Genomic DNA, 25975 nt, shown 5'->3' on the forward strand with positions numbered 1-25975 from the left:
GAATATGTAGTTGACGGTGTAACAATAGAAAGGTTTTATGATAGCCTTCAGAGCACACATAATAAGCTAGTTATTATTGTAAATGCAGCATTTAAAGCCTTTTTAGATCACCTATTTTTGTATGCTGTATATGTTTCTGGATTCTGCAAAGTCTCAACTTTTGAGTTTTGGCTGCTGCTTATTTCTGGAAGTACAACTGACCTTATTTAGACAAGAGGGTGGATTTCTTAGTTATTAATGCTACTTAGCTTGGTTGCAAAGTTGCATTAATTAAATTTTTCATTCAATCATTTTTGTGTCAGACTGCAAAAACACTTTTTGGGGGAGGCATCTGTAGAGAATGAAAACTCTGTTGGAGACCTAAAACATACGGGTCACGTTACAGTGGCCAGATCCGTCCTTCATAATGTCTACAGCTGCTGCATGTCACTGTAAAAACATAAACAAACATAGCGAGTAATCAGTTCTGTTCTTTACCTTCCATCGAAATCCTTCTTGACCTTGCAGCAAATCCACAACTTTAGCCTCCACGGTTTGCTCTGCTGCCTCGTCATTCAACTCCAACATTAGGATCTGCAAAGTCAAAATAACAGTGGGAATAATCACAATAATGTGATATCAACGTAGGCCTACACACACACACACACACACCCCACTCGGTCTGCGGACAGTCTTTATCCTTCAAACTTAGACAATAAGGATTGTCTGTAATATTGCATTCACATCTTCTTGTAGAACTTCAAGAGGTACTTTATGCACTCTTAGTTAATCAGCCAAAGAGGGTCCAGTTTTCCAGTTCAGCCATGATCCTATCACACACACAATTGTATGATAAGTTGTACTTGGACCTGGTGACATCACCCCCCTTGAAATGACGTTTTGGCCAACCCTTGGCATAGCATTTGTGTTGTACCTCGTTGATCTCTAGTTGTGAGTAGTTTCTTCCAGCTATTTGAACACTGAGCTACTAGTTGTTTTGCTGTTAGTCTAGATGTTGGGTGTGATTCCATAGGTCCCACATCCACTTCCTGTAACCCCTTCCACTGGGATTCCTTGGTAGTAGCATTCCAACAACCCCATATTCTCATACCTTGTGCACTTATGCTTTCTTGTCTTCTGGTTCCTCAACACTGCCGGTATAGCTTTAGTTACACTTCTCTTGCATATATTCCAAGGTAGGCTTGTGTAGCATGGGGGAGTCTTACTGGATACAAATGACACAGCATGACAGCCAACCTGGAGTTTGCCAAAAAGCACCTAAAGGACTCAAAATTCTCTGGTCTTATAAGAGAAAGATTGAACTTTTTAGCCTGTAAGCCAAAGAACTATGCCTGGAGGAAACTAGCCATTACAATCCCTGCACTGAAGCATGGTGGTGGCAGCATGATGCTTTGGTTGAGGGAAAAGAGTGTTTATGAATATAAATAAATTCAACACTGAGCGTGAAAAAACTGACTTCTTAAGCTCTACTACGCCTACATATGCAAGAGGGCGTAAGAATCAACAGAAAAATCTAAATTTCTCTCAAACTTCTACAGAAGGTCAAAGGTCAAGAGCAGGCTTTATCATATATACTGACTTACTAGCAAAGTATAATTCTTAAAACTTAACTCTAACTTGACAAGTAAGAGTTTACCTTACTGATGTAAGTTAAGTGCTTAACTTACTCTACATCAGAGATATGACTTAGCCCAACATGACATAGGTCTGTTGTAAAATTCTCAATAGTCACCTGTCCCGCAGTGCCAGCTACAGTCAGATAACCACTATATTTGCAGAGATGGATCTTCTGGATGCCGAGCCTTGGGTCATCACTGTAGGGGTCAAAACAGCCAACCTAAACAGAAACATGACAAGGGTGAAATTTAGAGTAACACCTCTACTTCCAGCTTTGCCTAATATGCTGCTATGCAAGACCTTGATTAACATTCCTCTTTTACATAAATCTTAAAATAAATAACTGCTGTTAATTTAAAGTAAAATAATGTAAAAAGATTGTTCATCCATCCATCCATTCGCTTCCGCTTATCCTTTTCAGGGTCGCGGGGGGCGCTGGAGCCTATCCCAGCTGTCATAGGGCGAGAGGCAGGGTACACCCTGGACAGGTCGCCAGTCTGTCGCAGGGCCAACACACAGGGACAGACAACCATTCACACTCACATTCACTCGCACATGCACACCTAGTGGCAATTTGGATTATCCAATTAACCTATCCCCACAAGCTGGGCTTGGTTAGTGCTAATTAAGATTAATTATAAATTCATTAGCATGGTTGCCTCAGAGCAAGCACGTCCTGGGTTCTAAATAACCATCTGGCCAGAAGCTTACTGTGTGGAGTGCGCTCCTCCCACAGCCCAAAGACATGCACTTAGTGGGGTTATGTATACATAGTTTACTCAGGAATTATTAAAGTATTCTGATTTTAGTGATTCAAAATTGCCCATTGATAATTTTTTTGCATTTAAGAACACTTTTTCTTTAAAAAAAAAAAAAAAAAAAAATTACACACACACACACACACACACACACACACACACACACACACACACACACACACACACACACACACACACACACACACACACACACACACACACACACACACACACACACACACACACACACACACGAATTCTAATATTCTAGTTCTAGTTTTGTTGAGAAATGTTATATGCGGTCAAACTTGGAAACCTTGCCATTTATAAAATGCTAACCAACGAGCAGCTCATTTGGAAAGACCTGTGTTTTTTCTATTTGAATATTTATCATTGCTCATTATTCGATTACTCAACTAATTGATGGAATTTGTGATAGAATACCTGAATAATACTTAAAATAAGTCCCAGTGTCGTGACATTTCTTTATATTCACCTTAAAATATAAATGAAAATGTTCTTTTCTATAGATTAGATTAGAAAAACATACCTTTCTAAATGGAGGCCATTCTCCTTCAGTCCCTTGGTTCATGTTGTCATTGGGGTCAGCATCTGTGTGGAATACTCCAGCTGTGCTCAGCTTGTACATGGGATAGAGACAGACTCCTGATGCATCCCAGAAACGAACTGTGCCATCCTCATGCCTATATACACAGCAGCGTTAGAATAATTTTTACAACTTCAAAAAGACCTTTCAATAAATGTGAATGAAGGCAACCGTACTAACCCCGTGAGGAGCAGATCTCTCTGTGGAGGATCTGGGGCCAGGTTCTGACCTCCTGTTACTGGCCACGGCTGACACGAAGAAAGAAAATTAGTAAGAAAACAGTATGAAAACTTGATGTCCTCAACCATCATCTTATATTCAAGATGCACCATTCAAGTTATGATGAACAGCCTTTTAGGGGATTCTTTAAAGTCTCATACAGTGGTAACATATCCCATCAGTAATAATATTGGCACTTAATCGGGTGACTGTATAGCCTGTGTTTTTACAGATTCACAGAAAAAGTGAAAACCTGTCATGCAGTCAGAGAAATATAAATATGACGGGACATTATTTTCAATTTACAAAGATTTTTACCTTTTTTGAGTAGTGTGCATTCTGATGCTTTCCAGCAGCGAAGATCCTCTCCCACAGTTTGAGGGGAATGGTGGAGACATGATGTGAGCATGTTATGGCTGAACTATGAAGGGGGACCAAGTAAGGAGTCTGTATGATGGGCCAGCCCTCAGTCTGCAAGTCAATAACTACCAGCTCCTCCTCCACCAGGACAACCAGGGCACTGGGCTCTCCTGCAGGAAGATACACAGCAGCTAATAAACTGAGATCTGGGATACGCTTGTGTCTCTTGTCAAAACTGCTCTCATTTTTCTGGGCTGCTGTGATGAATAAATTACAATTACACAAGAGAGTTATGTTCAAATTTACACAAACCCGTGTCAATTCAAACTGTGGTAACCTTGCCTTATCTGGCAAGTTGTCTTTGGCTACGTTCACACTGCAGGTCTTGATGCTCAATTCCAATTTTTTGATCAAATCCGATGTTTTTGTCTGCTCGTTCACACTACAAATAAAATGTGACAGCAAACGCGCTCTAGTGTGAACCCTCAAGCGCCCGCATGCGCAAAAGAAGACGTCACACACAACGCGCGCTGTTTAGACCCAGAGCAACAGTATTGTTTGACCGATGGCCTTAATATAAAGACTTGTTTCGGACTTTACGTTTCCCAATTTTGCTTTAAGTTATAAAGTTATTTTGTTATTTACAAATGGCCTAATAATGATCCTTATTGCTGTTTTAGAGAGGAGCGGTGGTTCAAAAGATAGTTGGAAATTTCTGTCAGAATCTGCAGATTATACAGTACAAATAAAATGTTCACGTTCCTCCAACGTTGTCTTCCCAACAGTTTCACTAACATCTACACTGGATGGCCAGGAAGCATTCATATGACATGGATATGGGTCGCATAGGGTCAAAAAAGTCAGATTTGATGCGCTTTCGCCCGCAGTGTGAACGTAGCCTTTGTCTGTGTGTGGTGTGGTCAGGTGATCAGAGATTGGGAACACCTGGGTACAGTATTGGTTGGTATAAGAGTACGCTCTACTTGTTCCCTCAGAAAGAGCGATTCCTCTGCTCCTGAGGATCATGTGCTGTAAAACTGTTTTGTTGTTTTTATCCAAATATTTAACTCACCAAGCTAGCTCATATGCAAAATTCCAACCCTACTGACTGACACATCTCATGTTCAGCTCAGTTAATTTCAAATAAAGCCGTTTATTCTTTTACCTGACTAACTACATCACCTACCGTTACTTGTTATCACTTTTTAGCCAATTGTGACATAACAAATAGCACTACATGGTTCAAAGCAATTAACTGATGTCATTCACTTTCTGATAGGCCCAAAAACTCTTGACTGTTATTGAGTGTTATTTTTTTCTAATGGGGGATTTGACATCATTTGTCTTTTCTACATTTGGTTTATGAGTATTCCCCCCAAATAACATCAATATCATGATTAATATGTTTTGGCATTTAAACTGTATTCATTAATGTTTGTTCACTTATTATAACTGCGTCCTTCTACACAGCAACAAAGTAACAAAGTCTAAGTAAGTTAAACACTGAAGCAGTGTTCCCCTGTGTATTTAGTATGTTTGTGCACTCTTTATAGGACCTAACAACATCAGAGACTGGGGAACATAGATCTTCAATGCTGTCAAATACTTTAAGAGTCCCATATTTAAATGTGCTGTAATTTTGTTGCCAGTTTGTTGGTGTGTGTGGCCTGCCTGTGTGCTCCGGTCCATCTCTAATGACGAAGAAGTCGATGATCCTGGAGGTAAAGTCCAAGGCCACGTGTTTTTTACCATGGATCACTGTAATACAGTGTCTGTCCCCATAACTGGCCCTGGGCATACCACCACTGAACAGCAGGAATGGAGGCCTACACAAACACGCAAACATACGTACACACAAGGTTCAAGTTCAGTTCCATTTGTTCAGTGATTAATGTGTAACAGCGGCTCACATAACATATCTGAGAAGTTAAATATTAGAAAGGTGACGACATCACTTTCACTGAAGGAAGCTGACAAAAAGATTTATTTCACCGGTGGATGACGTCATCTTACCCTTCTTCTGTAGGGAGCTGAACTATTTTAGAAATGGCCTTGCAGGGAAAATGTCCTGCAATTATAAAACACAAGTAACCATGAGGCCTAAACCTTTTTACTTTATGATTAATAAAACAGTGGAGAGCTTCCTCTTTACCATAAGGAATGTCTGATTTCTCTTCCTCGTTCGTGTCCTGCCCCCCCACCATCCATCGACAATAGCTTCCATCGCTGTGTGAACTCAGAATGTACTTTCCGTCCTCAGTCCAACACACACTCTCCAGTTGCTATGGATAGATTACACAGTATTCAGTCAGTTTATATACTGGCAGCTGGTGTTCTGTTCAGGCGTACGTTACATGACAGGTACCTGTGTGGCAGGAATGTGCTGGATGGCAAGTTTTTTCTCCAAATCCCAGATGACCATGAGGCCACGTCCATAGCCAATGATGACCTGATCTGGATCGACCGGGTTCTCTTGTAAGGCCTCAACGTGTTCTAGATTTCTGCGACCGATGTAGTCATCAGGTACGCTGTACACAACAAGCAGAGGAAATAATTCAAGAGAATATCAGTCTTATTATTGATGCACAGGGGATGACAGGCAATATATTCTATTATACTGTGCAGTGTTGGGAAGGTTACTTTTAAAATGTTACTCCCCAACACTGATACTGTGTGACAGCAGTTTAGCAGGAACACTTTTTTAAACACTTGAAGTGAGCAGACTGATATTTATAATGTACAGAGTGCTCATTTCCACTGTAATACATGCTCTGAAAGTGACTAAAGAATAGGGCTGTTCGATATAACGATATATATCGGATGACGATATAAAAACGTCTGTCGTTTCATTTTACGCTATCGTTTGTTTCGTGGTGTCGCAAAATAAACAGTTTACGGCAATATTTGTTCATCGTTTTGATGGTCACTGTAGTGGCTATATTCATTTCTCTTTCTCTTATATTTAATATAACCACACTACGGACGGACGAGCGCCTGTTTTTATGGGTTGTCGTTAGCAACAACGACGGTAAAACGGGGCGACAGAGGTTTTATATCGGGATATGAGATTTTGGTCATATCGCACAGCCCTACTAAAGAATAATGTAAATTTCCAGACAAACTGTAGTGTTGAGCTTAGGGATGGGTGTCGAAAACCGGTTCTTGTTGAGAACCAGCTCCCACTGTTTCAATTCCTTGGAATCGTTTGCCATTTTTGCAAACGATACCCTTATCGATTCCAGTCGCCCCGAATGACGTCACCACGTTGTGGAGCCTCATTTACCGGGCAGGAAACACGGCGGCTCAAATGCTCAAAAGTTTGGTTATACTTTACGAGAACGGATGACAACAGGGCAACTTGCAAAACTTGAAAAGTAGATATTTCATTTAAGGGAGGAAACACTACGAATATGCAAAAGCATTTGCTGACAAAACACGCGATGACCTTAACTGAATGTCGTGTTTTTAATTCCGCTCCGGACTCGTGAATCTCAACCCAGCAGCAGCGGTAACGTTTGCACGTCCTCTCCCGTTAATGCGGCAGGTAAATAATCAGCTAACAGTGCATATTATGTTAGCGCGATCTGCCTTATTACAAAACCTGCCATTACTGTGCATTTAGTGACCATGATGAGAGAGACAGACAGAGTCTGGCTCAGATGCTGGCAGTTCTCACTGCAGTCTACCGGTAAAATCTCCTTTCAGGCCAGGATAGACGAATGTCACCGAGCAGTGACTAAGTTTGTGGTAAAAGGTTTGCACCCGTTTGCCACAGCAGATGCCCCCGATTTTCGGTAAGTGTGTTTAATTGTAGGCAGGGACATTACTGGATATTCTTGTGTAATTGCTACAGAATAATTTATGTTATACTTTGTTATTGCTACAGAAGAATATTTATTTTATTATTTTACATTTTTCCCCCGGGGACCCTGTGACACCCCATTGAAGAGCCGTAGGCTGGATCTCTTAAGATCTCACTGTTGGGTTTGTAAGGCCATGTTACTCCTAAATTTCTATCTTGTTCAAAGAGAAGATATAAAACAAAGTTCTAAGCTAATCGACCTTAGTGTTCTCCTTTTTTAAAAAGAATCGATAAAGAATCGAATCGTTAAACAGAATCGAAAATGGAATCGGAATCGTGAAAATCTTATCAATACCCATCCCTAGTTGAGCTACAATCTGCTCTATCCAGCATTCAGCCACAAGTGCAAACAGCAGCTAAATACAATATTTTATGTGACGAGAAGGATATTTCTTGTTCCTAGCAGAAAACAAAATTTTAAAACAACAAAACTAACGCAACAATAGGTGCTTTCAAACAGAAAAAACTCCCTCTAGTAACTTTAGCAGTTTCACTTTTTTTTTTTTTTTTTTTATGTCTATGCTGCAGAAACTAACAACTGTCATAGTCCTTAGCAGCATATAGTATGCAACTGTCTGTAACATGTGTTTTAATTTGCCTACCTGCTGGCAATTTGGTCAAGGCTGATGTTCCTCTCTTCCAGCTCTCTGAATCCTGGAACTTCAACTACAAATACATGTCCACCTTCTGTCCCCAACAGCAGCAGCTCACCTGAGGAGTGGGCCAGTACTGCTGTCACTCTGGTCACGCTTGGAGGGGCACTGAGAGGAGGAGGAGGAAGGAGAAAAGTGGCATCACTTGGCAACTTTTTGATCAAAGGCATGGGTAGATGTCCTGTGACCTGTACAACTAAGCAAATTCTACATATTCATATCTCTTCTTTATCTGGCTTTACTTAACTTAACAAGTCAAATAATAATAATAATAATAACAATAATAATAATAATGGATTGCATTTATATAGCGCTTTTCTAGGCACCCAAAGCGCTTTACAATTCCACTATTCAGTCACACACTGGTGGAGGCAGCTACAGTTGTAGCCACAGCTGCCCTGGGGCAGACTGACAGAAGCGAGGCTGCCATATCGCACCATTGGCCCCTCTGGCCAATAGGCCATTTCTCAAAAAGGTTACCGTGGAGAAAGGAAAATGATAGGTGGAAATATGTGGTTTACCCAGGTGGTCCAGTCAGCGTGAAGCGTCCTATTTCAAGAAGTTCCGAAAGTCCATTGTGTCCTCTTAGAGTCCACATGTGCAAACTGTTGTCATCCAGCAAAGTAACCAGCTCAACCTGAATAAGAGTCACAAATAATCAGAGATATAATAAAATGTATTCCCTGATACACACTATTGAGAACAGCACTATAGTACAAGCAAGCTCAATAAAACAAAATTCTGCTAGCATTCTATGTTGTGTGATTTATATCAAACATTACCTGGTGGGGCATGAAGTGCACCTGTGTGACAGCAGCATTCTCATCATGTAGCCCCATGAACTCCACACCTGGAGCTCCATATCTGAACAATGGTTAAGCACAGACTCCATTTATCATAGTTGCAATCATACTAGCACACTGGGAAGAGCTAAGCTAATGCACATTTAGTAAGATGGTCTATTTTACACAGAGAAATCCAAAACTTTAAGTCCTAATTTCAGGGAGGCATCTCAGTGTTTGAGGGGACGCCAAGATACTATGTACAGAGAATTAGAGCCAGAAATCTTCTTGCTTTAGAAGTCACAACTTAGACCTCCTCTCTCCTTTGGGTGGCGCTGTTACTTGGTGTTCCCTCTCTCTGCAGTAGAGGATCACTTCCTGGTCCAACACACAGTGGTGTTTTTGTGCAGCAATTTAATTAAAAACTAATAGATAACTTATTTATTTCATAGTGTAATCTTCACATGCTTCATCCAAAGCACACACTCTGTGTATTCACTTGCTAATTTATAGTCACAGTATTCACTCACTGTGTCTTTAAGGACTCGCTAGCAGCATGGCCTCTTCACCTGTCCCTCCTACACTTTCCTGCTTGTTGTGTCACATGTTTAGTTACTCCTCAGCCTCCTTTAGCAGTAATCCTACTTGTACTATATGTAGCCTATTTGCAGCTCTGGAGGCCAAGATCACTGAATTAGAGACTCCACATACAGCATCCACATCTGCACCACGAGTAAAACAGTGAAATGTGGATTATTAAACATTAGGTCTCTCTCCTCCAAGTCTCTGTTAGTACATGACTTAATAATTGATCAACAAATTGACTTACTCTTCCTTACAGAAACCTGGTTACAGCAGGATGATTATGTTAGCTTAAATGAATGAGTCATTCTATCTGAAACCTTGAAGCAAGCCGAGGAGGAGGTGTGGCAGCAATTTTCAACACCAGCTTATTAATCAACCAAAGACCAAGACAGAGTTTTAATTCATTTGAAAGCCTGATGCTCAGCCTTGTCCACCCCAGCTGAAAAACTCAAATAACAGTCTTATTAGGGCAGGGATAACTCTAGGTAGAGTGGTGGTCCCCATAATCAGAAGGTCGGGGGTTCGAATCCTCTGTACCCTGAGGTACCCCTGAGCAAGGTACCGTCCCCACACACTACTCCCTGGGCACCCAGTGGCTGCCCACTGCTTCACTGAGTGAGTAGGTTAGATGCAGAGAGGATTTTCCCCACGGGGATCAATAAAGTATACATTATTATTATTATTATTATTATTATTATTGTTATTATTAGTTATCATCTATCATCCACCTGGGCCTTACACTGAGTTTCTGTCTGATTTCTCAAGACTTTTTATCTGATTTAGTGCTCAGCTCAGATAAAATAATTATTGTGGGTGATTTTAACATCCATGTAGATGCTAAAAATGACAGCCTCAACATGACATTTAATCTGTTATTAGACTCAAGTTGACCTCTCTCAAAACGAACCCACCCACCACTTTAATTACACTCTAGATCTTGTTTTAACATATGGCATAGAAACTGAACATTTAACAGAGTGATGGATACAGTTTGATAGCCCCGGAGCGAGTGCCAATGGCCAGCAGCTTCAAGGAGGGACTGTAGCCCAGAGCACTGGGCTGGTGGGGGAATCCATGCTCCACTGTCTGAGGAGGAGAGTGAAAAGATGAGGGTGAGAAAGAACTTTGACAAAAGAGCCAAGGACAGAGACAAGAGTGTACAGAACAATACCAGCTTTAAGAAATGCCCTCATACATCTCAATAAATGTCAGAATTCACAGCTAATGATTTTAATCAGAGTTTAACAGTCAGCAGCAGTGTCTAATATTTATATTTATTTCACTGGCTCCCAAGTCCAATATATATCACGCTTTTACTGGATGTTTTACTGGTCTGGAAAATTAAGTCTAGAACCCACGGACATGACCAACTACTATGTTTGTACATTTGGCGTACTCTGCCAGGCTGCGGCCGCTATCAGTCTGTATATGCAAGAGCAAAAAATAAGAACTTGACTCAAAACAAAATGTAAAAATACTGGTGGCAGGGAGTGGTAAAAATATATCCTACGTGACTTGAGTCACATATGCTACATTTAGTACTTTGAGTTATCACATTTACAAAACATGACATTGAGTCACTGAGATTCAAACTGGTCTAACTTTAGTAGATACACCTATGGTTGCAATTCTGCTTGCATTATCGCATTCACAACAATCCACACCGCCTGCCAACTTGCCGGGCAGGGTAATGACAACCCCTAACCAGCTTTCTACGGCTGAGGGGTTAAAAAAAAAAAAAAAAAAAAAAAAAAGAAAGCATTTACTCATAACTATTAGGGTCATCCACACAGCACAGTAATGTTGGAAGGAAATGATAAAGTTAAAATAAGATTACAACAATGGAAGGAGCACACAAATCAAAGTGCCTTAAGTGTCGCTGTTTACTGGAAGCAATCTTTAGCCACAGAACAAGCTATAATGGGAATCTGTCACAATGACACCCAACAAACAGCCACTATCACAGCAGCTAGATGTCTTTATGCCAAGCTGGCGAGTCGTATTAGAATTCTTAGTTTTGAAAACACGCCAGGAGGACCAGGAGGAATGAGTGTTTGAGAGCAACATCTCAGATTGGACATGTAAAGGTATACATAAATGTTCCAGTGTTAATTTTGACGCAAATTTTGATTTTGTTTTAGTCATAATTTAGTTTTATTTGATTAAATATCATAAGATTGTTGTAGACCAATTCATTTGACAAAAATAGAAAGTATAAAAGTTTGTTGTGTTTTTAACCGGTGAAAGTTGCTCTATGCGCCACGGTTTGCAAAGTGTCTGACTTTCCTTGACATGAAATGTGTCCATATGATTACTCTTCTGACATTTTGTTGTTTTTTCATGAGACGGGGAGCTCGCCCAACCTTGTCTGTCAGCGGCAGATCAAATTGTGCACGTCTAACTTTGCATAAGATAACTTCTAACTGGATCATCATCCCTTCTTTGTACACAACACAATTCATTCTGATTGGACCTCGTCTCTCTTCATCTTGTTTTTATTCGTCAATAAAATTGTCAATAATATTGTCAAAACATTTTTTCTTTCGCATTAGGTTTTACATATAGTTATTGTCTTTTTGCAGACGCACTTTCTTTTATGCAGAAAGTGCGTCATCATTATGATTACAATTATCTGTAAAATGAGTGCAGTGTTTATGCGCCACATACAGCCCACTTTGATCTTAAGTGGCCCAGACCAGTGAAACTCTCCTTTCCCACAGTGTAAAGAAGTTACAGATTTAACAGTTTTTTTATATGACCATTTTTTAAAACTGTAGTCATAAAAAAACCAAAACAAAACACATTTCGATAGTAGAAATATAACTGTAAAAGCTGTAAAACCTATGACTACAGACATTTCTGCATCTCTGCCATTCAAAGACATTTTGTATACAGTTTTTTAATGTAATATTCAATACTGAACTGTAAATTTAGTCTTTTTCAAGGGAGGAGTTTTTTGATTTTTTTCACTGTTTTAATAAAAGCCCTATTTTTATGCATTTACTACCACTAAAGAGAACACACACGATTTAAAGCCTGGACAAGTTTGAAACCTTTTGTCCTCCACAATGACCTGCTAGCATTTAAATCCGACTCTCCTGTCTCTCCATGTAACTGGCTACACCACTACACGTGCCGTCTTTGGAACGTCCGCCCTCTTCCTTCTTTCACATAATGGTATGATCCCAGTCTGTCTTTGCATGTGATTGGCCACATGGAGTACCCATCAAAAATAAAGTTCCACCACTGCCTGCATGGATTCTCAACAGGGCTGAAGATTTGGCTTCCACATTAATAACTGACATATAAAATGATCCTGCGGGTTGTATGTAATTGTATCGTAGACAGTAAGTTTGACACCCCTGGTTTAGATGCACTGAAATAATCAGGTGGCACTGCTTTCTCCACTAAGCTTCTTCATTGTCACTTGGTTATTGTTAGTGGATTAGAAAAACCAGAGGGCTATAATATTGTTAATGTTAGGATCAACCTAATTACATCGCTATGGTTACTTAAGCTGGATACCTACGCTGGTTAGAGTTCAAAGTTTGACATTTGTATGGATTCTAAAAGGCACCGCACTTATATTAATTATTTGACATTCTGTCTGAAATGTATATATTCTTAGCTGAGATAAGTCAGGTTCTTAAGTATTTGAAAAATGATAATTTTTGGAATTACATTCTGAACACCAGAGTACTAAAAATGGAAACCATGTATAAAAGTGGTTGTATTCCATAACAGTTAAGTCAATATTTTTGTTAAAGCCCTTGAATTAAAGCTGAGTGCTTGCACTTCAATCACGCCTCTGTTGTTTGATTTAAATGGACCATGGTGGTGTACAGACAAAAATCACGAGAAAAAGAAACTAATATATAAATTTAAAGTGAACAGCTTACTTGATCTTGTTCTGGTTACTTTTATTTTCTGTTTCTGCTTAGTAACCTGGTCACTTGAATGTATATCATGACTGCAGATAGTTCAGAGTCTCCTGAATGATTTTTGTCTTCTTCTTCTCATCACTCACATTGAACCACATCACTACAGATGGCAAACTGTGTGGTATGGTCTAATTTACTTGCCTTATTAAACGCGAAGAGTTCCTGTTTTAGCCGATCCCTCTGGGACTCTTGACCGTGCCGCCTGAACCTTTTCATCCTGTCAATACCGGTGTGCAGCCAGAAGGCCCGCTGACACTTGCTGGCTGGAGGAGACACAGGAGATAGAGGTAGATGATCCAGCTTGAAAGTAAAAGTTTCAGAGAGGAGAAAAAAGGGCATGTTATTAGACAAATCCTCTAGTTCACACCTTTGTTATTCCTTAGTGAAAAGCAAATATTGATATTCTATTTATTTAAAACAATCAAAACATGTCTTCTTCCATAAGCGTGTTCTCCAGCCACAATTCAGAGATGAATAACACCATCAGATACACAGCCACATTAATCAGTCCAGCTGCCTTCCAAAAAAGTACAGAGTGGCTCATGTTTTTTCTTGCATCAATACACAACCAGCAGTTTCAAGGAAAAAGGGGTTACTAGGAGTACCAAAACTTTTGCTTCACTAATGTCTATAGAAACCTATTAAACAAAATACATGAGACCTGGGTGTCATAAGGCCCCTGGCTACATGTTTGGTTGTCTGTGAAGTCACTGGGAAATTAGGATTCAAATGTAAATGTATTCATCATTTGTCCCATTTCAGCGACCAAACATTTTTCTCCATCTGAGATTTTGTGTGAAATCATAATACAACCGCTATTTAATGTAGATGCTGTGTGTTACAAGTGGTTCTTCACACAAACGTTGCACAAAACCTTCTGCTAATGCCAGCTATATCTTTTGGTGCTCATAACTTTTATACTTTTTGAGATATAATAATAATAATAATAATAATAATAATAATAATAATAATAATAATGGATTGCATTTATATAGCGCTTTTCGGGGCCCTCAAAGCGCTTTACAATTCCACTATTCATTCACTCTCACATTCACACACTGGTGGAGGCAGCTACAGTTGTAGCCACAGCTGCCCTGGGATAGACTGACAGAAGCTGCCATATTGCGCCATCGGCCCCTCTGATATTAAGCTTTTTATGCTATTTTTGGCCCATTTTGCTGAATGGGACCACATTATCAGTGTGATCACCAGTTTTGCTTGCCGGGCTGAACCGTGTTTTAGCTCAGTAAGATGAGCAGCCGTTCTCAGACCGGGAGGCCCGGGTTCAAATCCCGCTTATGGCAACATTTCTTTAAGTTCACAGTTAAACTTTTTTCAACATAAATTTTACCCCTTCACCCCTTTTCAGCAGAATTTTCAGTTTTTTTTCCACCCCTTTTCAGCACCTTTTTAGCTGTTTTGAGCAGAAACCTCTTTTCAGCAGAATTTTCGCTTTTTGGTCTGTTTTCAGCGGAATTTTCAGTGTCTTCACCTCTTTCAACACAATTTTCTGTTTCCTCATCTCTTTTCAGCAGAAAGTTCAAAAAGTTCACCTCTTTTCAACACAATTTTCAGCTTTCTCACTTCTTATCAGCACAAATCTCACGCTCTTCTGCTCATTTTAGCGGAATTGTCAGTTTCTCCTTCTCGATTCAATTTCCGGAAAACCAGTTTAGCTCACTGACACGAGTAGCCGCCTTGAGACCAGAAGTCCCGGGTTCGTACCCTGCTCAGGGCAAATTTTCTGTTCAGCAGACAGTTCAAAATTTTCACCTCTTTTCAGCACAAACTTCAGCTTCTTTACATCTTTTCAGCAGAATTCTTTGCTTCTTGGTCTGTTTTCAGCAGAATTTTCAGTTTCTTTACTTCTTTTCTGCAAAATTTTCTGTTTCTTCAGCTCTTTTCAGCAGAAAGTTCAAAAGTGAGATGAGCAGCCACCTTGAGACCAGGTGGCGCAGGTTCAAATCTGACCTGTGGCTCTTGCCGCACATCTTCCCTCCTCGCACTCTCCCTGCTTTCTTGACGCTCTTCAGTGTAATCTTTCAAATAAAGCACTTTTCAGCAGAGTTCAGCTTCTACACAGTGTTTTCAGCAGATAGTTCTCCTTTTTCAGATTCCACTACACGGCATTCACACTGCATTTTCGCAGGAAATGCAACTTTTTCTAGTTGTCATTAAATATTCTGCCTTTAGGACTTATCATTAGTAGTTTCAAAATTATTTCCTACCATCAGTAAGCAGACAATACCCAATTAAACACCTCCTTTAAACCTTGTGAACTAGACAAATTATCTACTCTAATGGACTGTCTTAAGGAAATAATGGCTCAAGAGTTGGGAGTTTGCCTTGTAATCGGAAGGTTGCCGGTTCGAGCCCCGGCTTGGACAGTCTCGGTCGTTGTGTCCTTGGGCAAGACACTTCACCCGTTGCCTACTGGTGGTGGTGGTGGCGCCTCTGTCAGTGCGCCCCAGGGTGGCTGTGGCTACAATGTAGCTTGCCATCACCAGTGTGTGAATGGGTGGATGACTGGATGTGTAAAGCGCTTTGGGGTCCTTAGGGACTAGTAAAGCGCTATACAAATACAGGCCATTTAATTTTTGATCAATCTCTGTCTTTTGATGCTCATATCAAGTCTGTGACCTGCACCTGCTTTGTTCATTTAAGAAATATTGCCAAACGTAGGACTATTGTCTCCAAAGATGAACAGGAAATACTTGTTCATGCCTTCATCGTCTCCTGATTAGATTACTGTAATGCACTCTTTTCCTATCTGTCAAAGATTTCTTTACATCACCTTTAAGTGATCCAAAATACCACAGCAAGGCTGTTAACCCACACTCATAAATTCACTTACATCACTCCCTTGTTGAAGTCCTTCCACTGGTTTCCAGTGGGTACAGATATCAGTTTAAAATCCTCACTCTTACTTTTATATCTTTACGAGGAGAGGCCCCCACTTATATTATCAAGCTTCTTCACCCTTGCTCTCAAAACTGGATTCTTAGATACACTGATTGTGGTCTTCTGACTTTTCCATGGGATTGCGCTTTCCAAACCAGTACTGTGGAACAGCTTCCCTCACCCTCTACGCAACATCGACTCTGTGGCTTCTTTTTTTTTTATTTTTTTATTTTTTAAATGCCACAAAGTACTATTGTCCATAGTACTGCATTGACATCATCTAGTAGATCCTCAGAGGGTACATAATCTTGATAACCAGCTATGATCCAATCTTTCAGGTTAGTTCCTCTCGCACTCAACGATCCTTCTTCCATCGCACTTGGGGTTTGATGCCCTGGATTGGGTGAGGGTGATAATATCGAATTAGTGCTTCCAGTCAGAGACTGAGCATGCACCGGTTTATTGTATTTCCAGACTTGCTTTCGGCACAATTTACAGTGCACGCTACTCTGTTTTTTGTCAGACTTGAAATAGCCGAAATACCTTCACACTACGGAACTTCTATGGCTCTTCCGTTCGACAATCTCTCCGGCATTGGAACCATCATCTGTTTTCTCTTCGGTAACCTTCGGTCATGCTCTCGGTTGATTTTTCTCTAGTCGGCACACTCATTTCCTTCATTATCCGGGCGGCACGGCGGCTGGCTGCTTCCCAAACAAATACACATGTGCGGCTTGGCACTTGTGCTGTATGTAACAAGTCACGTGACGTGACGCTGCGGCTGTGATTGGTTCGGCTCTGCGCTACTTAATTTGGATTGGCTGTTCATTTTTTTTTTTTTTTTTTTAAGAGGACAAGAGCGGTGAGGCCTATCGCAATAGTTTAATTTTTCTATCGAGAAAAAGTTATTTCGCAATACCTATCATTATCATTCTATCGCCCAGCTCTATGTGAGAGCAGTTTCTTCTTGCAAATGTTGGGGTGGCTGTAGCTCAGGTGGCAGAGAAGGTCAGCCACTAATCACCTACTGGTGGTGGTCAGAGGGCCCGGTGGCGCCAGTGTCTGGCAGCCTCGCCTCTGTCAGTGCGCCCCAGGGCAGCTGTGGCTACAATGTAGCTTGCCATCGCCAGTGTGTGAATGTGTGTGTGAACGGGTGAATGACTGAATGTAGTGTGAAGCGCTTTGGGGTTCTTAGGGACTAGAAAAGCGCTATACAAATGCAGGCCATTTACCATTTACACTGAGCTACTAGTTGTTTTGCTGTCGATCTGGATGCTGGGTATCAAAGATTCTCCTTCCACTGGGGTTGACTCGCGTAGTAGCATTCCAACAGCGCCTTATTATCATCTCTTGCCAGCTTGTGCCCTCTTGTTCCAGTAGCCCACTTCTCATCAGTATGTCCTGGATATACATGTCAACCACAGAGCACCACGCTCTGTTTTGCAGCTATGGAACAGAAAAGCTACTTGGAGTTCCAGATTCAGACAATGGCAAAGCAAAGCTCATACCAGTGGTCAAATGTGTGATCTGCAGTCCATGACCGTCCATTTTCATAACAAAAGTCTGTGCTACGACTCACATGTCTGAGCCAGGTCATTTGCCTCAGTCCAAAGCCAGACATAGTTCTGTTATTGCCCTCAGTGTTCCCATGACTCACATTTCCAACTCAAGCTTCCTCATACTTCCTCAGACTGTCCCAAACAGACTGGGTGGACTCACCAGTCACTTGTTCTGAGGACTACATAGACCTACTCAATGTTGCATCATCCCTTTAAGTGTTTCAGACCAGACCAGATTTCTGTCAGACCAGTATATTCAATGTTTAGAAAGGTCAAGCACGCCAAGACAAGCACTAACACAGCAGTCTTGTGTGGAAAAAAACAAAAATAGGTTAAAGTAAACTTTTGTATATTCCATGATTACACATAAATTATTATATTTAATGTCAATCATCATAGCTTACAGCTCAGGAAAAATCGTAATTCCAGTCTCTCGAATTATTAGAATATTTCCAGAGATCAAATAAAAAGTATTTTCAACTGGTGCAGAGTTGTTGAATTGACATGTAACTGTTGTTCATAGCTCCTCCCACCGGAATGTAGGGTGTATGCTTTTTTGTCTCATCCCTAGAGGTGGGTTTTGATTATCAATTTATTGATTATCCAAGCTAGAATCGATTTTAATGTGATATCGATTCATTAAAATCCTGAATCAATTTTTTAATATAAATTTATTTTGCCCGAAAAGCCAGAATCTCAGGTTAAACCTCACAAAATTTCAACAACCACCAAACAGCTAAAACAGTAAATGAGAGCAGGTACACGGATTCTGCACAAAGACGTAAACACAAAGCGTTTCGGTGGGTCCGAGCTTTGTGTTTACGTATTTTTTGCGCTAGATTCTGAGCTGCAGGTTTTATCTCTCTCCAACCAAAGTTCACTGAACCAGCAGTAAAAGAAGCAGCAAACTACGCTTCACATTTGATAAACATCGTCATGAATTCCCTCTTACTTTTGCTGTTTTGCTTCCACCACGATAAAAATCACACTTCATGCACAGCTCTCTCTCTCTGCACTTCAAGAACAGTTTCCCGTCTAAAAATCTTTTTTCTGCATTATTCACTTGCTTGTTACGCACAAGTCTACCATTGTTTACAGGCTGTCGGCCGCTGTTTTTTTCCTTTTACTTACTTCCGAAAAGAAAACCTCATTTCTGCTGTTCAATACTGATCAAATTTTAACCTTTTAAAATTATGCAAAATTGCAAAACGCTCAGCTGTGTCTGTAATAAAACTGCTGTAACTTTGCTCTGCTTCACTTCAGCAGCATCAGGTCATGTTCATATGTTGATGAATGGTTTTCTTTCATTTTTGATCTACTGCAGAATATTTTTATAAAATCCCAGGCCAGGAAAACCATCTTCATGTTTTTCTGTTTCATCCCCAGCTACTTTGACACAAAGGCCTCTGCTGTGATGCTCACACCTTTGATAAAGTCTCGCAAGTGTCAGCTTTCTTTTTATAGATATAAAAATATGGAAATGTACTGATGCATGATCTGAATTATAATATTTCTGACTGTCTGAGGCAAAATTTATGTTGCAAAATATGTTTTTGTAACTGCAATACACTACAGGAAGCTATGGGGGTAGTGTCACTTGTATCATCTGCCAATACTGCACCCAATACTAAGCATAAGAACTAGAGATGGACCGATCCGATATTACGTATCGGTATCGGTCCGATACTGACCTAAATTACTGGATCGGATATCGGAGAAAAATAAAAAATGTAATCCGATCCATTAAATATCACGAAAGCACCTCACAAAACTTGCAACACGCCGTAACTCACCTCAGGTTAGCACGTCGGAGCAGTATGCATCACGTGATAGAGCGGCTGTGGCATGCGGGACCTGTTGGTGGTCTGGATAGCATTTGGAGCTTCGCTAGCAACCCGGCATTTCATCTCCGACAAAGTTATCCCCGAGAGAAGTAAAGCAAGTGTGTAAGTCCATCTCTGAATGTTTGTAAAGCATTCCCGCGTTAAGCTTAACAAGCGACTGCCTCTCCTGCTGCTACTTCAATCATGAAACTGCTTAACGATCAGCTGATCGGCTTTTCTGTCGCGAGTCCGTGTCTCTAGTTTGCTTTTGGCCCACTTTGCACCAGAAAGAGGAAACCAGCGGCTGAACAACAGCAGCACGTTTAAGCTTGATCAGCTGTTGTTAGAATGTATTTAATATTACTTTCTACTCGAGGATCTTTTTCTACGTAGCTGACGCTGGTAACTGTGCAGGGGCGGATCTAGCAAAGTTTAGCCAGGGGGGCCGATAGGGCATTAACAGGGAAAAGGGGGCACAAAGACATACTTTTCTTTCTTATTCTCATTTAAAATGTCTAGCTTTTAATAAATAATTATCTGACACCCAAAGTTTTAATTTGATGTAAAATGAATAGAAGTCAATTACTGTATATAGTAACTATTAAGTCTAATATATATACCCTAGTAAGCTATAGTACTTTTTCCTTTGGGAAGGTACCATCTGTGCAGTCTGCAATTTTGTTGAAGAAAGATGTTGAATCTATTTAATATTTCTTGAAAAATAATTGATTTCTGTGCATTTTTTTCACACTGCATCAAATTAAGGTTGATTACGTCGATTAAGCATCATGAGGTGGAGCGTGAGGGGTGGTTCCCTATTTTTTATTTATTTATTTTTGTTGTTGCTGGGAGTTGGAACCCTATTAGTTAGGTTGCTTAATATTTATGCTAAGTACTCTTTAAAATACCAGAATAGGGAGAATGGTGTAGGTTTAAGTTTATTAGATTGATCAGTATTGCTGAACTATGAAATACTTTTTTTTGCATACAGGTATAACAGAATAGCTTTAGTGTAGTTGTTGTTTTAAACTTGAGTATGAACTTATACAAAATGCAGCAAGATATTTAAAAAACAGTTTTGTTGATTAAAAAACACTATATCGGATTCATATCGGTATCGGCAGATATCCAAATTTATGGTATCGGTATCGGACATAAAAAAGTGGTATCGTGCCATCTCTAATAAGAACATAACGCGAACGGCAAAACAGGAGCACAGAAGAGAATGGAAACAGATTTTTGTATTTTTTTTTTTTTTTTTTAAGTGAAAGCATTTCACAGAAAACAAAGTTAAACACAGACTGTGAAAAGCAGAGTTTTCCTTCCAACACAGTAAAATTGCAGTGCACAAGCATTTAAAACACCAGCACCCTGGAGAGTGCGATTTCAATTCTGAATTGGTCCATTTTAGGGAGTTAAGTTAGTCGTTCAAACACTACGCACTGTTTATGTTAATATTTGTACAGTAATATTGATGTTTGTACAGTAATGTTGATATTAGCTTACCTGTCGAAAACTTCTCAAATGAAGCGAACACCAGTTCAGTTTTGATAACTAATGAGTAGGAGCAGCTACACGGTCTCCTAGTTTGTTTGATTTTTTTCTTACATTAATATTAGTGTTTATTCTGAATAACAAACCTAACGTTAGGTAGTTAATGTCTATGTTTAATATAATTAATTGTGATTAGTAACGGTCTTTTCTGTTTTGTTCTGTTTAACTAGTGTAGATGAGTTTGTCCTGAAAAAGAGGCTCATGCACCTGTCAAAGACTAAAGTCATGACAGCATGAAAATCAGCTGCAGCTGGGGACGTTATCTCAAAGATAAGAGCAAGCCTCACTCCAGAGCATGTCCACTGTAATCGGAATTCATGAACTGAATCATCTGTAAGCTTTAGAAATGTGGGTTTTTGGACTGAAAGTAAATACCTTTTCGATTTAATTTGAAGCTGTATTTGAACTTTTTTTTTTCTTTTAAACAGAATCCATTTTGACGCAAATAGTTTCCTATTTGTACATTATGTTTTGTTCAAAATACCACTAGCACTTCAATTTCTATTACCTAAAATTTTAATTTAATTTTATTTCTGAGGGTCCTATTGAGCAATGTTAAAAATACATTTGATTACTTTGTTATTATGTGTGTTAATGCAAAATGTAAGTAATGTAAAGTAAGTAAGTCCTTGACCTTTGCTGTGCCCACTAATAGTCCTTGGAGCTCACCATCACTGCTTGTCCTAAAACCTGATCAATTTTGATTTTGTAATCACTTCTGCAAGGTTAGTGCCGTTACAAGCCAGATTCATTCCCACTTCCATGAATGAATGACTTTACTGAGTATATCATTTTAAGTTAATAACAAAGACAGATCTCCTTTAAGGATACTGGTAGGTCCCATGAACCAAACTCCTGTCTGTAAGACACCTGACAATGTTTTACAATAAACCTTAATGCCATCTGGATTAAGAAACACACCAGCCATTCTCCAGTGGCTGAACACCCTTTTGTGCAGGGCCAGTAATTGTGAAGTTTACTTGCATGTTATAGTGTCCTACTGATCCACCTGGACCGACCACATCAAAACCTTTCCAGATCCTGCAACAATGCAACAACATATCTCCCAGCTCGTCAAACGCATTGACCATCTTTTTGTCAAAAATAAATGAATAAATAAATCTAAGGCACTATAACATGATCTAAAACAGTGGTTCCCAAACTTTTTTTGCTAGGCCCCCCTTTGTTTTACAAGAAAAATGTTTGCGCCCCCCCTTCTCGCGTACATGCACGAACACATCCTCCAACCACACACGCTCATATTTTGCTCCATTGCGGTTTCTTTCACACCTCAAACATTTAGTAAACAATTAAGCAAATACAAGTAATCTGCAGGTAGTAAGAAAACAAACTACTAACTAGGGCTGGGCCATATTATACCGTTCACGGTAATACCGGTATAATGTTAGGCAACGATAGGAAAATGAAATATCGCGATAGAATATGAGTAAAACGCGCATGCGCAGTGCCTTTGTTTTCATACGCACATGGCCGATTGTTGAGTGAAACAGATGAACCAGAATTGGTTTGTAAAAATGGTGCAACTTCAGTGATGTGGAACTGGTTTGGTGTTTGTCCATCAGATACACGACAAAGCACATTTTTTTGCAGAACATGCAAGCGGCCGTCGGACTAAGATGCCCTTAAATCTGGGAGTAATCTGGGTCCTAAACTCCGTATCTTCAGGTCAAACGAACACTGCAGCATCACTAAGAGTTAAAAACTGTCTAAATTCATCTTTAATAAAACGATCAGCATTGCTGCTTTACCAGGTGAAACTATGAAGTTTAACTTCCAGGCATCCATGAAAACAAAATGTATTACATTTAACGGAGTTAGAAGCTAGCAGGAAGCTAGCGGAAGTTAGCTCGCTAGTTACCTAAGCATGATATTGCATGTTCTGACTGAGAGATTTCTGAAAAAAATCAAACGTACAGCTCTGCTATCACTTCCAACATAAATGAAGACAGGAAACTAAACAGCAGTGACGTTTGTAGGGTTACTGAAGTTGGGCTAGCTGGTATATAATGATGTGCTACGTGATCGCTAGCGACACAGCTATGTTAGCATAACATAAACAGTGAAGCTGGAGGACGAACACTAACACTTTTCCACTTATAAAAGTTAACGTTAAGGTTCCTCATGGTTAGAGACAAATGCAATTGCATGGCAGGATGCTGTAAAAGGAACAATCTTCAGTCAGGAGAACAACTGAGATAATCCATCCACAATACGAGGTTAGTCAGTAATATACTGCAACAACATGGGAATAGAGCCGCTGCCAGAGAATTCAACATTAATGAATCAATGGTACAGAAGTGGAGGAAGCAAGAAGAATGAGTTTAATAAAGTTTGATTTATCTGACTGCTTTGTTTCCTTTAATGTGCCTTATAATCCCGTGCACCTTATGGTCCGAAAAATACGTACTGCACACTGCAGTTTAATGTTGCAAAGCACCTCTTTTTAACTTCAGTGGATATTATACATGTTATGCTCAGGATATGTCAGCCCATTTCTACTGGAAATGCCTTTTGGTTAAACTTTCAGCAAGGAATTTGCATTTGCACTGTTACATTTTTATAAAGCTTTAATGTACATAAAAACCAGCTTCTTGTTTAAGTGAAAATAAATGGAAGGTTGTCTTTTTGCGCTAGTAATGTTGTGGAGTTGTATTTTGTCTCGCATCAATTATATCGTCAGTTATATCGTTATCGCAAATTTTCAAATATATATCGTGATAAATATTTTTGGCCATATCGCCCTGCTCTACTACTAACTCTTTTAGGCTACGTCCACACCTACGCGGGTATTTTTGAAAACGCAGCTGTTTCGTCCACACGTAAACGGCGTTTTGAATCATCGAAAACTGAGATTTTCTAAAACTCATTTTTTTCCCGTTACGTGTGGACGAGGAATACAGAGTTCGTCACGCAACGTCAAAGGTATGTGCCTTTTTTCACGTCACGCTGTGCGCCACGTTTACACGAGATGAATTGCAGAATGGCAGATAGAGACAAAATACTGTTAATCTTACTATCTTCAGGTTTTACACGCTTACATACACACACAGTTACTGTCCCTCCATTTAGAAAGACAGAGGCGTCATAGTGTGATTCTTTTACTGTAGTTGTTTTTTTTCCATGTGTAATAATCAACATTGCTATCAATGCTTTTTTCAAAAAACGCCTCTCTATGCAAAATGGGTTTAAAAACATAAACAACTGTGGAATACTGTTTGTCTGTGATTTAAACAGCCCAGCGCTGCTCCCGACACAGGGAAAACCAATCCTGCAGGGAGACCTACCTCGGCACTTGTGCAGGTGAAACCAAAGGGCAGATATGCTTCACCATATTTTCAAGTGGCTTAGAATGAAGTTGGTTTGGAAACATAGCCAGCGATGCTTCATCTCCTGCTTTGCGTTTCTGTGGCCGCCCTGTGCTAGCAGTGTCCAAGCGCCGCGTCCCGCCCCCCCTGCAATAGCTCTGCGGCCCCACACTTTGGGAAGGTCTGACCTAAAAAGAAGCATTAGCCGGACTCTGAAGTGTACCTTGGCACCAGCTCTGTTTCAACCATTGTATTCTCTGATCACAATCTTCTCATATTTTTGACTTTGATTAAAAACAGCAAGATTTCAACATCAAAATTCACTATAAGAATTGCTTAAAAACATCATAGCTCTGTCCAGGTCATGAATCAAACATTTCTTTTATGGGAGAAATGTTTGATTTGTGTGTGTGTGTGTGTGTGTGTGTGTGTGTGTGTGTGTGTGTGTGTGTGTGTGTGTGTGTGTGTGTGTGTATATATTGGCTGAAACAGGTGACTGCAGAATGGATTGTGATGTCACAAATGCTGGTTCGTGCCACCCCTGGAGAAGCAAATGACCGCGAACACTCCATCTTGTATCACTATGGTCACCATGAGCCTATCTCCCATGAAGATAATGATTTAGACTTTATTTACCTCTGACTGCAAATTTAACAGGCTTGTCTTCTTATGTTATTCAATATACCATCCTGGATGCCTTTGCTCTCAAGCAGCAAGACACTGTTTGCTTTTCATAACACAGCTCAGCGATATCATCAAATTCCCAGTATATCCATCAAGCCATCTAAGTTAGGGAGTGCAGCCATGCAAAAACACGCCTATATCCCACAACAGGAAACTCACACTGCTTAACCAAGCAGAGCTGCTCCATAGCTCGTGGCTCTTAAACACAAAGCTAACATACTGCTTAGTTCAAGATGAGTAGCTGCAAATCCATGTCATCCAAAACATTCCACTCGAGATCTTTTGCAATGGCAGCTATGCCAGCACTCGCTCAAGACAGGAACAAGTCTTCTTGAATGATATCTGATCAAGTCACAAACTACAGGTACAAACAGTAATACTCATCCTGTCAACACAGGGGAAGCAGGAGCTGTATGAGAGCTGCTGCTAGGAACTGCTTTCACATGTGAACACACCTATCTCACACAAAGAAACACGTCATAAGACACCAAATCAACTGAACACACAGGACCTCACCTCGCAGTGATCTTCAGCTGGCAATCACTGAACTATTCTCAGTTACGATGACCGGGATGAGTGATTACTAAAAGGTCCACTGCTAGTTAGGGGGCTGTGGGGTGTTATGTCTTTGCTCTGAAGGGGAAAGGGAGGTATAAAGGGTGCATGAAATAGAAACCACAGATGTTTTACTGAAACCTGGAGAAAAAAAGAACTTTTTCTGGTGAATATGCATGAAGCAAAACA

The 25975-nt window shown here is 40.1% G+C and overlaps 1 protein-coding gene across 2 annotated transcripts in view; it reads right to left on the reverse strand.

The window, feature by feature from the left end:
- llgl2 (LLGL scribble cell polarity complex component 2) overlaps positions 1–25975 on the reverse strand; it is a 47145-nt gene that overhangs the window by 7450 nt on the left and 13720 nt on the right. The window contains exons 2-15 of one of the 2 annotated variants that reach the window (XM_082543896.1): positions 13522–13647; positions 10432–10525; positions 8859–8940; positions 8598–8713; positions 8026–8184; positions 5927–6089; positions 5714–5843; positions 5575–5629; positions 5233–5387; positions 3520–3731; positions 3163–3230; positions 2926–3079; positions 1733–1837; positions 478–573 (exon numbers count right to left, since the gene is read on the reverse strand). In XM_082543896.1, the coding sequence (XP_082400022.1) occupies positions 478–573; positions 1733–1837; positions 2926–3079; positions 3163–3230; positions 3520–3731; positions 5233–5387; positions 5575–5629; positions 5714–5843; positions 5927–6089; positions 8026–8184; positions 8598–8713; positions 8859–8940; positions 10432–10525; positions 13522–13600 (1668 nt within the window). In that variant the 5' untranslated portion in view covers positions 13601–13647. Of the gene's footprint in view, positions 1–477; positions 574–1732; positions 1838–2925; positions 3080–3162; positions 3231–3519; positions 3732–5232; positions 5388–5574; positions 5630–5713; positions 5844–5926; positions 6090–8025; positions 8185–8597; positions 8714–8858; positions 8941–10431; positions 10530–13521; positions 13648–25975 lie in introns of both variants that reach the window. The other variant, XM_082543895.1, reaches the window with a different exon arrangement.

Source organism: Aulonocara stuartgranti (genome assembly GCF_965226115.1).
Source record: "Aulonocara stuartgranti genome assembly, chromosome: 8".
Classification (NCBI taxonomy): Eukaryota; Metazoa; Chordata; class Actinopteri; order Cichliformes; family Cichlidae; genus Aulonocara; species Aulonocara stuartgranti.